Raw genomic sequence first — 12,589 nt, 5'->3', positions numbered from 1 at the left:
TTATCCACAGCCCTGGCCTGCGGGGAACTTCCCGGCCAGGGAGAGGCCTCCTTTTTTTTTTTTTTTTCTTTTTTTCCCTCTTTTTCTTTTTTTCCTTTTTTTTCTTTCTTTCACCTTCCCCCGCTGTGGGAGTGCGCTCGGGAGCCCCGTAAACTCGGAAGGTCCTGGAAGAAGGAGAGTCCAAGCTTCCCGTCCATTTGAGCTGCTGCACCCTGGGAGTTTAGGAGCCCCTGCAGGCAGCGGCTGCAGCGAGGGGAGGTGGGTTTGGACCAGGGGGCTGCAGACCAGAGCTCTGAGGGCTGTAGAGCCTCCAGCTGAGCTTCCAGCAAGAAGGTCAACGGATGTGCCCGACTGTAGCAATGGAGAGCATCAGCAGAGGCTTCTTAGACACCCTGGAATAGATCTTCCCAGCCCTCCACCTCTTCTCAGCACTTACATCAGTCTGGTGGTGGTAGGAACCACCACTAGGTTTAGTGCTTAGTTTATTGCTTAGTGCTTTAGTTTAGGACTGTATTTTAGTGCTTTAACAGCACTTTCCTTCCTCCGTGCAGTAACGTCATGAGGAACAGAGAAAGGAGACTACAGTAAATCACCCACATTATCTGGATTTTCTAGCAAACAAGTCAGTACTGCAGTATCAAACTTGGGCATTTTGAGGGTGTTGGTGCTGCCAGGGCAGGCGCAGGGCAGCTGGGAACATGCCCGGGGTGAGCACCCCGGCTGGCCCCCGGTCCCCCGCAGAGCCCACCGCCGCAGGGTTTTCGTGCTTCCTGTTCTCGGCCAGTGTTTGCCATTGGTGTGGTCGATAAATCCCCCAAGCCCAGAAAAGGCTGAATTTCACTTGTGTGTGCAGTGAGGAAAATATAGGATTTATAAATACCCATGCATATACAAGGGCTTGTGGGTTGGGTTGGTCTGGATTAAAGGAGGTATTGAAAAATGAGGGAAGCCAGAAACTGCAGGCTTCTCATTTCTGTGATTTCTAATGGCTTTTCCTTTTGCATAAACATTGCATTGACTCCATACCCAAGAGCACTGCAGGCATTTTCTCCCCTGCTCTGTACAAAATATAACCCAGACCTCTAAAATGGATATTTTTTATTAGGACGCTTGGTTTCCCCAAGCCCAGGAGAGAACAATTGCCTTCTGTGGCAGTGAGTCCCCAGCAAGCTGCAGGGCAGCCATCTCCTGAGCAAGGCAAACGGCAGCTCCTTTGTGGGGGAAAAGCAGCAAATTAAATCTCTGCACTTGAATTCAGTGTTACCTGCACTTGAGGACACTGTTACCATGAGTTAAAGTTCTTGTATAAAGAGCTGATTTGAAGACCCAGTTTCTAAACAACACCTGCCGGGATCGTATTTTGATCTCCTAAGTTGGGTACTTTCATTCCCAGGGGACCAAAAAAATCGGATCCTTTCCTCTGCAGACTGAGCTGGTGAACATCAGTGCACTGGAAGGCAGCAGTGCAGAAGGTGGTTTGCTTCTCCCAGTGCCCGTAAAGTGCTTTTTCTGCTGCGGTCACCCAAGGGTGCACGCACGGGGTGTTGTGGGACTTCCCGGCCTGATCTGCCCTCGCAGAGCAGAAGGTGATGTGGGGACCAGGATACATCCCACACCGTGAGCATGGCTGTCTCAGCGGGGACATGCAACCCAGTGGCAGGGGAAGGCTGAGCTGAAAAGGCCCCTTGGTTGGGTTGTCCCCTGTTTGTGACAGAGGCGGGAGCCGTGCCTGCGGCAGGGCGGTCACCCAGGGCGGCAGCCCGAGCGGGAAGGCAGGACCCCCGAGCTGCAGTGCTCCGCGGCAGGAGGTAGCCGGCAATGCGCAGCCCTGCCCGACCCACCGGGACCGAGGAAGGAGAAAATGCATTTCCCAGCTGAAGGCAGGACAAAGCGCTCATTGAGGCCCCCCACACTCGCTGATGGGAAGGCGAGGGCTAATTTTCAGCTGTGGTGTTAAACATCAGCTCTCCTAAAATCAGCGATGTGACTGCAGGGTCCAACCCTACCAAAGCCTCTCAGCGCCTGCCTGGGTTCCCCGCATGCCCACATAAAACAGCCCTTCACGCGATGGCCCAGCTGTGTGTCTCCTGTGAAAGCACACAGGGTGCTCCTCCTTTGCTGCTTCGTTTCCCATGGAAGAGGGCACTGCAAACACGGGCAGGGCTTGCAAATACCCACGGGTGCCCTGGGTCTCTCCCACCTCCAACACCCAGAGATGCACCTCAAAGCGTGCCCGCACCCTCTCCTGAGGCACATCCTGACCTAAAGCAAGGGAAAAGCCTCGGCGGTAAGCGATGCCAGGCTGAGCAGGGAGGGGGAAAGGCTTACAAAAATCAGCGTAGGAGAAAGGTGCTGGCTCCCCCCTTGCTCCCCCCCTGCTTCCACATAATGCCTGACTGTGTGCGAGAGCGGTCGAGTCCCAGCTGAGACCTCAGGCTCTGAAAAGGAGGCTTTTAGCCTGAGCTCTAAGAGCCCAGCCCGTGCGGTGCTGCTAACATGACACTGAACTAACACTGCACTACAATCAAAGCATTTTAATAATTTAATATAATAAATGTCAGAAGGAGTGAATAATTCCCTGTAACCCTGAGGAGGCTGTAGGTGCCAGAAGGAGCCAAGTGGGTATATTGAGCTGCTTTAGCAATAGCCCTTTCACTCTCTGAAGGCAAATTTAAACCAGATGATGGATGCTGGGTGGTCGCCTCGGTGGGCAGAATGGCGAGCACTGTTCAGAAATACATCACTGAAACAATTTAGCCCCAAAATTTGGAAGGCAATGGCTGCAGAGAACGGACAAAGAAAAGAAAGACAAGTTTCTTAGTAGTCATTCCTCCAGCCAGACATCAAATCTGAAGACCTGCAGTCTGTTTACCCGCCTTTGGCATGCACGTTCCCACTTTAAGCAGTAAATAGCATGTGGATAATTATTCCAGAAGGCCCTTGAATAAGCTCCGGGCAGTAACCCACATGCCTCTGGTATTATGTACGGATGGCAGGGAGCAGTGATACCTGCACAAGCCTGGCCCTGCCCCGAGCGGGTGCCGTGGGAGGCTCTGCGGAGCAGGCATTGCTGCTGGCCACGCTGTCAGCACACGTCTTAATCCACAGGTTTTGGCAATTTGCTCCTGAACACTCCCTGCCGCTGCCTGGTCTCGGTAGCAGGCTGTTCCTTACTCTGCCGACGGGTTAATGGGAGAGGCTCCCTCCAGCAGTGCCCAGCCCAGCAGCTCCACGGGGATCGGCTCTTCCCAGGCAGACCATGAGCTATGTGGATGGGCACTGGTGAGCGCGTCGGTGCCGGTGGGTGACGCTAACAGGGATGGAGCATGTGTCCCTGCAGCTGAGACATGAGCAAGGACCCAAAGCTACGCTCCTCGTTCTGTACTGGATACTGAACGATGAGACTCACCAGGAAAATTCACACCCAGCCTGGTTCTCCCCTGCTCTGTGCCCCTTGTCTCTGACAAACTGAGGGCAAAATGCTACTGAACGGAGCCAGCAAGGTTTAGTACTCATTTTTCACCATGTTGTATTAGTGTAAAAGAATTGCCAAGGTCAGGCCAATGGACAGCCTTTTCCATATTTATCCTGATCACAATCACTAGTTCTGTGAAAAACAAGACTTTTGCAGAGACATTCCCAAATGGTGCTTTCAGATGAAGGGAAAAGTAGCAAAGGCGGATCAAAGCTGAAATCACACTACTGCTTGGCAGCAAAGGAGTGAGACAGCTGCAGATTGCCATTATGGAAAAAGGTTAAATAACTTTCTTACGGGATCTCTTTGGCTGTGCAAAGATATAAACCAGTCAGGAGATAGTCTTGCTGAAAAGCTTCACTCCAGCCTTTCTAAGTAACTCATCCTAGAGAGGGCACTGGTGGGATACTGGTTGGTAAAGCTCAACTTCAGCATACGGGAGCAGGAGTCTCCCAGCCCCGCGATGGAGAGTCGGAGGGAACCGATCCAGCCTCGGCACGGGAGCCATTAAGGGTGATCCGAGGGTCTGTCTGGCAAAGGAGCTACGGCTGGCTTGCCATGAGTGCCGGCCGGAGCGAGCCGTGGCTGAGCCCCGAGCCGTGTGCTGGCAGCAGTGCTGGGGCTGCCGCGGGGAGAGGAGCTCGGTTGCAGCGCGTGCTCTGCAAGCCGTGCTCTGCAGTCAGGAACAGGCCTGCCATGGCCATAAAACATTCATTTCTCAGACAGAGAGCAGCAGCTAATGCTGTGGGTGACACTGGCACCGGCTGTAAATCTGCTTTTGGCAGAGCTCTGTTGATTTATGCTTGCTGGTGATCCGGCTAACACATCTAGGATAAAGAATTGAGAAGGGCAGGAGATTATTTGCTCATCTAATAAGTGAACACAGCAGTGATGGGAAAATCTGTGAAGTGCAAAGCATCAGGTCCCCATGGGACTACCCAGAGGAGCCGCTGGGTAAACATTTGCTTGTATGGGAGACGTGTTTGTCTTCCACGCACAAACAGGAGAGCATCGGCTCCATCCACAACGTGGGAAAGCTGGAAGTGAAGGGATAGAAGTTTAAGGCTGATTGTAATGTGGGTCCTAGAAGCTGTAAAGGGCACAGCCTCTTTAAAGTACACATGTTGCACTGGGAAGAGCAAAACTGGCTGATGAACTCTTCTAAAAGGCTGCTTGGGATGGCGGTGATTGCTGCTTCTCTCCCTGGGAGCTTGCTCTGGCCTCTGAGCCCAGCAAGAGCTCACCATAGCCTGCCTTGGGGTGCTTGGCAGGACCAGATTTACCTCTCTTCACACATCTGATCATTTATGCCCTCAATTATTCTCCATTTCTAGCCCATTTAAGAGGAAGAGAGACAGTTTTTAATGGGAATGCTCCACCTCTTGCGAGATTTTCCCTGCGTGGCCATGGCTGATGCCCCCCATCCTCACCGCTTCTCCTCCGAGCGATACCCCGGCGCTGCCCGCAGTCCCCGGCCGCTTTCTCCCAGTGGCTCAGCACTGTGTTTGCAGCTGTGGCTGGGGCTTCCCAGCCTTCTCTGGCCACTGCTGTTTCTCTCTGTCTCTGATCCGAGGCCATCGCTGTGTGGAGAGATCATGGGTGACCCCCAGCAGCCTTGGGAGGGTCAAGAGCCAGAGCCTGAAGCCAGTTTCCATACAGCTTTCTCTCTCCTGAGGGCGCTGGATCTGGTTTGGGTCTGATGCTCATCCAAGTGGGTCCAAAAACATCCCCTGGGCACGCAGAGCAGAAACACAGAGCCATTGTCCAAATACCAGCAGGCACAAACAACCCTTTGGAGCTAGTCAAGGGAGCTCAGCGCATGGAAGAAGTAAGCTCAGGCTTAAGTCAAGAGCTTTTCATAACCAGCCAGGCTGGGTCCCCTTGGTAGGAGCAATTTCTCCTGAGTGTGCCCAGCTGCCACATCCCAAACATGGGCAGATGTGTCAACAAGGGGCTCCTGCCCCGGCAGCACCCTCTCCTCTGGTTTCCTCTTATCCAGCCAAAGGGCGGTCAGTAGGGCAGGAGCTGATGTTCTTCAGATGGGCAGTCTCGCCTCCTCTGAGAGCAAGTCAACGCCACAAAAGGCCTCCCTAGTAGACACCCGTAACTCTCCCCCTCATCCCCCAGTTCTTGCACACGTGTCCCAGGTGGCAGAGCTGGGCACCTCGGCCTTGGACCCACCTCATGTCTCTCCAGCCCGTTAACACCCAACCTACTAAGTTAGCAGAGTTAAGTGCCGGGTGCATGGGAACTCCTTCTAGTTAATAGAGCAGAAAGAATCAGTAAAACCACCCACTTCTTAGATCTCAGAGAAAAATGCAGCTATTCTTACCCAACAGCCCTTGCAGAAGCCAACGAGCAGCTCCTCCTTGCGTGACAGCTCCCCAGCTGCACTCACGGCTCGGCAGCATCGTTTCCCAACTCACCAAAAAGCCATACAGCAACAAGCGCATCAGGTGGAAAAACAAATCGGTAATCAGTTAGGGCACTGCCACCGTTGCGTGGGACTGGAAGTCTCAGAAGGGTGCGTTTCAGAGCTATAAACATAGTGCCCTGTCTGTGTTGGATTGAAAACTGATGAAGCAGTTATTCAGTTATCCAAACTTTATATTTTTCAGTGCCAGCCCTGGTCTTACAGCAGCTGAGGTGCTCTCTGAGCTCCAGTGCTTTCCGATGGGAAAGCCTCTCCGCCTTCCCCACCCGTCAGGCTGGACACGGAGGGTGCTCCAGGCTCCCTGCTCGGCGTAGGGCTGGTAGGGCAAGGCGAGGAGCCTGGTTCTGGTGTTACAGTGCCGGGGGACTGCTGTCTTCTAGATCCAACCCGTACGAAACCAGCCTGCTTCGAGACGGCGTGCGGAGGTACCTGCAGCTGCCGGCAGACCAGACAGTGCTGATACTGCACGCCAAAGTCGCACAGAAGTCATACGGCAATGAAAAAAGGTAGGAAATGGCCCCAGCTTCTCTGATAGCCACTCCCAAACCCAGCTACCTAAAGCTCAATTTCAACTTTGCTAGATTTCTCTGATTTAAGCTGGTGAAGCAAATGATTTGACATATCCCCTCTCCATCCATTCATGACCTCTTTGCATCTAAAACTACTGTTTAGTCTTGAACTAAGGATATTAACCCCCCACCTGCATCCATCCCAGTTAGACATTCCCAATGGTTAGGTTCCTCCCGTGACATAACGGAGATCAGAAAGATGAAGGAAAAGAAGGAAATAAATTATTCAAGAAGAAGAAGAGGAAAGGTTAGTGTTTTAAGTGCTCTGGAAATCTTGTCTTAAAATCTGAACGGCCACAGCAGGGACTGGGGAGTTTCCATCAATGCCCACGGTCTCCAAAAAGCTGCTATTTTTGAAAATCTTTTCTGCACTGCAAAAACACCTTGAGGTTCTGGCTTGAATCTCCAAAATTGCTACTCCTGGCCAGTGACGTCAGACTGTGGCAGTGTAATATAATTAATCCTCCATTAATCCTGGTGATATAAATAATCCTCTGTTATTACCGGGTGTGGAGTAGCTATGAGGCGACGAGCTCTACCTCGAAGGCATAACTGCACCAGAGCCCAGGAGACAGCTCTAAGCTGGGCTGGCTGTGCCTACAAAGTCCTCATCACATCCAGCCTCCTGCCAGGGGCTGCTGGTCCACAGGTAAAGGTTTTATTTCGGGATGGGGTCTCCCAGCCAGGAGGGAAGCCCCCGTGTATCACTGAGCTTTCAGAACAGCCTTCTCCCCCTGCTCCGGACCCTGTGCAAGGGATGAGCGTGAAAATCAGGTGCCAGGTCTGGAGAAGGAGAGAAAACCAGCACAGAGCTCCCAGCTTAAAGTTTAAAGGTGCTGGTGCCATTTTCCTTCATGGTGGGAGTCAGGGGCCCGTGCTGTGGATGACTTGTTTAAATAAACCCATACCCAGGACTTTAGGGCTCTGAAATACCCACCCCTCTGCATCAGTGTTTTCTCTGCTAGCGCTTTACCCAGTATCAATAGAGGATGAATTTGCACCATTCACACAAGCGCAAAGACAGTGGAAACCCAAATAAAACACAGGAAAATAGGTTTCCAAAACCCTGGCTATAGATTTATTTGCGTTGGGCTCCAAATCTGGCCGTGAATGCAAACTCTGTTCCCGACCTGCCGAAACGCCCACATGGCAGGCGGGCAGAGGCAGGGGGCCCGATCCCCCCTTGGCTCTGCGCAGGAGGGGGCCGAGGCGCCCCGTCCTCCCCTCCTGGGGCCGTCCCATGGCCGATGGGCTCGTGGCCACCAGCAGCACCGATAGATGTGGCAGCCACCAGATGTGGCTGCAGCTGGAGGCAGCCATTGCAGGCAGAGAGGCTGAGACAGCTGCTGCAGCGGAGCGCGATTCCTCCGGCCAGCCCTGCCGTGCCCCCAGCCGCGGGCTCCCCAGCCCCTCGCTGCAGCACCACGTACCTCCCAGGGTGCGGGGTTGTTCCCGGCGCCAGCGAGCCCCGAGTGAAGGTCTCCAGTCTCAGCCCAGCCGTCCCGTCACCCCCGAGCACCTTTTCTGGATGCTGAAGCGCAGTAAGAAACTGTCCATTTGCCTCTGCAGGTTTTTCTGCCCTCCACCTTGCGTTTACCTGAGTGGGCCGGGATGGAAGTTAAAACAGGAGCAGATAAAAGGTAAGCACTGGGCGGCAGCCCTGCACCTCTCCTCCCTCCCTTCCCGTGCCACGGAGAGCTGCCCTCCGCCTCCACAAAGGGGAGAGCGACCCCGTTTATTTTTTCTTTGCCCCCAAACTCCTCTTTCCCCCTCGAGGCTGAGCCCTCTGCGGTCCAGACCTGGGGAGGGCTGGAGCCCGGGCCAACCCACCGCGCCAGGAGGAGCCGAGCCCACGCCTGTGCCTGCGCGGGGGCTGGAGGGTGCTTCTCCCTGTCTCTTCCAGCCAGGGACCTGGGAGAGGAGGGTTTTCAGGTGTGCGGGTACATGGGGCTGGACAGCATGGGCAGCAGCCTGATGGAGACCCAGAAGCTCAGCTTTGAGGAGCAGCCAGATGCAAAGGTAAAGCCTGATGCTGCCCGGGACCGTGCAGCGGCACCCCATGGGGACCCTGTTCATGCACGGGCTGGGCTGTCCCTGGTGTCACCCCACGCCCTGGGATGTCACATCATCCCCTTCCTCGGGATGTCGTGGTCCTTCCTTCCTAGCCATCGCTCCCCGCTCCTGCTCTGCCACCCCTGTTGTGGCACGGGTGGCAGCCCGAGCAGCCGGGCAGGCTCCCCTGCCTTGCAAAGAGCCCCATCTTTCTTCGGCACCATCTTTTCAGGGCCGCAGCCCCGTCACAGGCAAGCTGGAAAAATTTGCAGATCTCCCTCGGCCCCGGTACATTCTCCCGATGAGCAGCACTGCCGCTTCTCACAAAATGAAAGCCTGGTCTTTCATTTGCAGATAAACAGCTAAAGAAAACCCCAGTCGATCCCCAAGTTCAAGAGCTTCAGCAGAGCTCTGGCATCTTTTGATAGGGAAAGAAAGAAGAAAAAGCATTATCTGGGGTCCCCGAAGAGCGCAGGGTGTGAGTCGGGCCAGAAACTTTACAAAAAGAGCCTTTGTTTGCAGCAGCTTGAGTTGCTGCTAAGGCACGGCATATCGGCCAGGACGGCAGGGAAACTGTAAACCCAGGGCGATTTCTCATGTTATGTGGGATAAATCACATGTGAACAGTCATTTCCATGAGGAATTCTCTGCCCCCAGTGTAAATAAAGCCTCTGCCGATCTCCAGCTCTTCATTCCACCTGTAATAACATCTCCAGTCGTTTCCCCCTTTAAATGAACCTGGGGCTCTTTGAAAGGGTGCTATTATGTCCTTGCGGGGTGGTGAGGAGGGTGAGGAGGGCGAGAAAGGCTGGCGGGGCTGGGCTGGAGGTGCCGGCAGCCCCTCTCTGCCCTTGGCAGGGCTTCGGCTGCGCCAAGGCGCTGTACATCTCGGACGCGGACAAGCGCAAGCATTTCCGCCTGGTCCTGAAGCTCTTCTTCAGCAACGGGCAGGAGATCGGCACCTTCCACAGCAAGCTGATCAAGGTCATCTCCAAGCCCTCGCAGAAGAAGCAGTCGCTGAAGAACACGGACCGTGCGTACGGGGATGGCTCTGCGGGGAGGAAAGCGGGCGCGAGCCCAGGGTGGGATGCTCTCTGAGAGCTCACAGCTTGGCTCCGGAGTGGTCCAGGCTGGACCTAAAGCCCACGGGCATCCCCAAAAGAGGGGGAATGTATCTGGGCGTATTGATGTGTCTTTTCTGAAGGGTTCGCCCACCACAATGTGTAATGTGCTGATGCCAACGTGCTCCCCGCTCCGTGGGCTTCACCTTTGAAAAGCCCAGCTGGGCTGGTGCTCACATACAGAGGAAGACAGCCGAGGGGGAGCTGATTCCTGCTGGGCTGGTTACACCAGTACCCGGGACTTGTCCTCCCTTGGCTTGACAAAAGCCATAGCTCAAGCCACACGTGGACATGGCAAGCACTAGCACAACCACCTCTCCCAACAGTCTGCATCTCCTCGGGCTCCAAAGTCTCCCTCTTCAACCGCCTGCGCTCCCAGACCGTCAGCACCCGCTACCTCTCTGTCGAGGGGGGAGCCTTCATCGCCAGCGCCAGGCAGTGGGCAGCCTTCACCCTCCACCTGGGTAAGGAGCCTCGCAGGGCCACTGACGCCGGCCATGAGGGCTGGCTGCCTCCATCCCCGGCTCTCCCCTCCTGCAAAGCCAGTTCTTGGGGACGAAAGGGGGGGGAATTAGCCTGGGGATGTGGGAACCCGGCTTGGATCTCAGCTCTGCCTCGTGTTCCGGGTGTATCTCTGGAGCCAATGGCTGCTTCCCACTGGCTTTGAGGGTTGGCATCATGCCCTGAGAGCACACGGGCTGCAAACGGGGCAGCAAGAGCTGTACTGGTCTGGAGGCTCATGAATCCAAGCAAGTAACTTGCCTGGAAGAGGCCAGAGCCCAGAGCATCCCCGCCCACGCTGCCTCCGGCAGTGTCCCTGCAAGGTACCACATCCCAGTCCTGCGCTCCTGCGCTGGGCTCCCAGGGAGCAGTGGTCTCTCCAAGCAGCGAGCACCTGCAGAGCAGAGAAAGCAGTAAGAAAGCACCGGGAGCACGGCCAGCCCTGCAGGTAGCAAGGCGGCGCAGGTTGACCTGCTCCCCGGCTGCTCAGGGCAGTGACTCTGCCTGTCTCCTTCCCGGCAAGCCGACGAACGCTGCACCTGGAGCGAGTTCCCCCTGCGGGAAGGGTATATCCGCTACGGCTCCGTGGTCCAGCTTGTCTGCACGGCCACCGGCGTCACCCTGCCTCCCCTGGTAAGCCTCCATCCCTGCGGGTGTCGGGCACGCGGAGCTGGCTGCTCTGTGCCTCTGAGCGATGGGTACCATCCCTGGGATGATGCTGCCGCCCCGCAGATCATCCGGAAGGTGATGAAGCAGTATGCCATGCTGGACGTGGACGAGCCCATCTCCCAGCTCCATAAATGCGCCTTCCAGTTCCAGGGCAGCGACAGCATGTACCTGTGTCTCTCCACGGAGAAAGTGATCCAGTTCCAGGTACAGCAGTGCGAGGAGGAGTGAGGACTCCTGGGGTCCTCCCTGTCCTCTCTCCAAGGTCCTCTGTGTTGCCAGTGTCTGGGGAACATGTCACTGGGAGGGGTCTTCCAGCAAAGGGGGGTTTCATCAAAATTAAGGTCAGAATCGCTGCAAAGCCATCTGCCTCCAGCTTGCCTGCTTCGGTGGGGACATCGTCACCGAGGTCTTTGCAAAGGTGTCATGATCCCCGTTTCCCAGCGAGTGAAGCAGAGGTGCTGAGTCGCTTGCTGGAACTGAGATACTGGGGGCAGAAGCCAGGCGTCCTGGCCCCGGTCCCCTGCCGTCCCTGCTGCGGCATGTTTGGAGCTGTGACGCTCTCCGCAGGCATCTCCCTGCCCGAAGGAAGCAAACCGGGAGCTGCTGAACGACGGCTCCTGCTGGACCATCATCGGCACCGAGACGGTGGAGTACACCTTCAGCGAGAGCCTGGCCTGCATCCGCGAGCCCGTCAGCCCCGTGCCACTCATCACTGCCCTGCAGGTAGGCACAGTGCCGGTCGCCGGCCACCCCAGCCTCTCCATCGCCTGCCTCCGTCGTGGCTCCTGCTGCTGAGTCCTTGCACCCGCACTCAGCATCTCCCGGTTTTGGGGTGCTGCGGGAACGCCTGGATCTGGACTGCTGCGGCGGAGACGGGACACACGGGCAGAGCATGCTGTGGGAGAAGGAGTCTGGCTCATTCCGCCGTGTAACACACTGCCATGCTCTCTGCCCATCACAGCTCACGGGCGGCGGGGACGTGGCCATGCTGGAGGTGCAGGGGGAGTATTTCCACCCACACCTCAAGGTCTGGTTCGGAGATGTGGAAGCAGAGACGATGTACAGGTAACATGGCCGAGGGTGCCAGGGCGCAGGCAGGGAACGGCAGCCGGGTTTGGGCAGCGCTGCGCAGCTCTGGGAGGGACGTGGCTGCTGACCTCGGGGACGGGGGCACTTGCACTGCCCGTTCTGTGGGACCGAGCATGAGCATTGCAAGCAGAGGCAGGGATGAGTCTGGCTGGTGCCTGCTGGCTCTGGATGTAGTCTGGGGGTAGCAGTAGGCAAGGGACGTGGGGACCTTGGGGGCTGCAAACAAGCAAGCAACCCTGGCAGAGAGGAACGAAACACCGGGGAGGAGAGGAGAAACTGGCCGGAGGCTTCACGCCGAGCTCCAGGCTGGAGGAGACATGCCGGCACTCGCTGCCGGCTGCTCCTGCGCTGGACCCTCCTGGGTTCATGCATGTTTTCCTCTCCTGCGCTGTTCCCAGGAGCCCCAAGTCCCTCACGTGCGTCGTCCCTGACGTCTCTGCCTTCGGCAGTGACTGGAGGTGGCTGCGATACCCCATCACGGTCCCGCTCCTGCTGATCAGGGACGATGGCCTCATCTACTCCAGCTCGTTCACGTTCACCTACACCCCGGAGCAGAGCTTCATCCCAGGGCAGCAGGTCCTCTCGGACGTCCCCCAGGACTCAGACAAATTACTTGACAGCATCCATCAGGAGTTCACCAGGACCAACTTCCACCTCTTCATGCAGAGCTAGCAAGCTG

At 56.1% G+C, this 12,589-nt stretch overlaps 2 protein-coding genes across 2 annotated transcripts in view; one reads left to right on the top strand and one right to left on the bottom strand.

Annotated features, from left to right (window-relative positions):
- LOC142417091 (caltrin-like protein 2) overlaps positions 1-12,589 on the bottom strand; it is a 156,443-nt gene that overhangs the window by 24,457 nt on the left and 119,397 nt on the right. The window lies entirely within an intron of this gene.
- Positions 1-12,589, top strand: part of RBPJL (recombination signal binding protein for immunoglobulin kappa J region like) — a 13,360-nt gene extending 771 nt beyond the window's left edge. The window contains exons 3-12 of the mRNA XM_075516943.1: positions 6,290-6,415; positions 8,048-8,118; positions 8,382-8,497; positions 9,389-9,563; positions 9,978-10,115; positions 10,676-10,785; positions 10,885-11,025; positions 11,389-11,544; positions 11,783-11,886; positions 12,309-12,589. Coding sequence (XP_075373058.1) covers positions 6,290-6,415; positions 8,048-8,118; positions 8,382-8,497; positions 9,389-9,563; positions 9,978-10,115; positions 10,676-10,785; positions 10,885-11,025; positions 11,389-11,544; positions 11,783-11,886; positions 12,309-12,582 — 1,411 coding nt within the window. The 3' untranslated portion in view covers positions 12,583-12,589. The remainder of the gene's footprint in view (positions 1-6,289; positions 6,416-8,047; positions 8,119-8,381; positions 8,498-9,388; positions 9,564-9,977; positions 10,116-10,675; positions 10,786-10,884; positions 11,026-11,388; positions 11,545-11,782; positions 11,887-12,308) is intronic.

This window comes from Mycteria americana, chromosome 14, assembly GCF_035582795.1.
Source record: "Mycteria americana isolate JAX WOST 10 ecotype Jacksonville Zoo and Gardens chromosome 14, USCA_MyAme_1.0, whole genome shotgun sequence".
NCBI classification, from domain to species: Eukaryota; Metazoa; Chordata; class Aves; order Ciconiiformes; family Ciconiidae; genus Mycteria; species Mycteria americana.
Note: the sequence above shows the minus strand (reverse complement) of the source record. Positions and strands in the feature narration are given on the sequence as shown.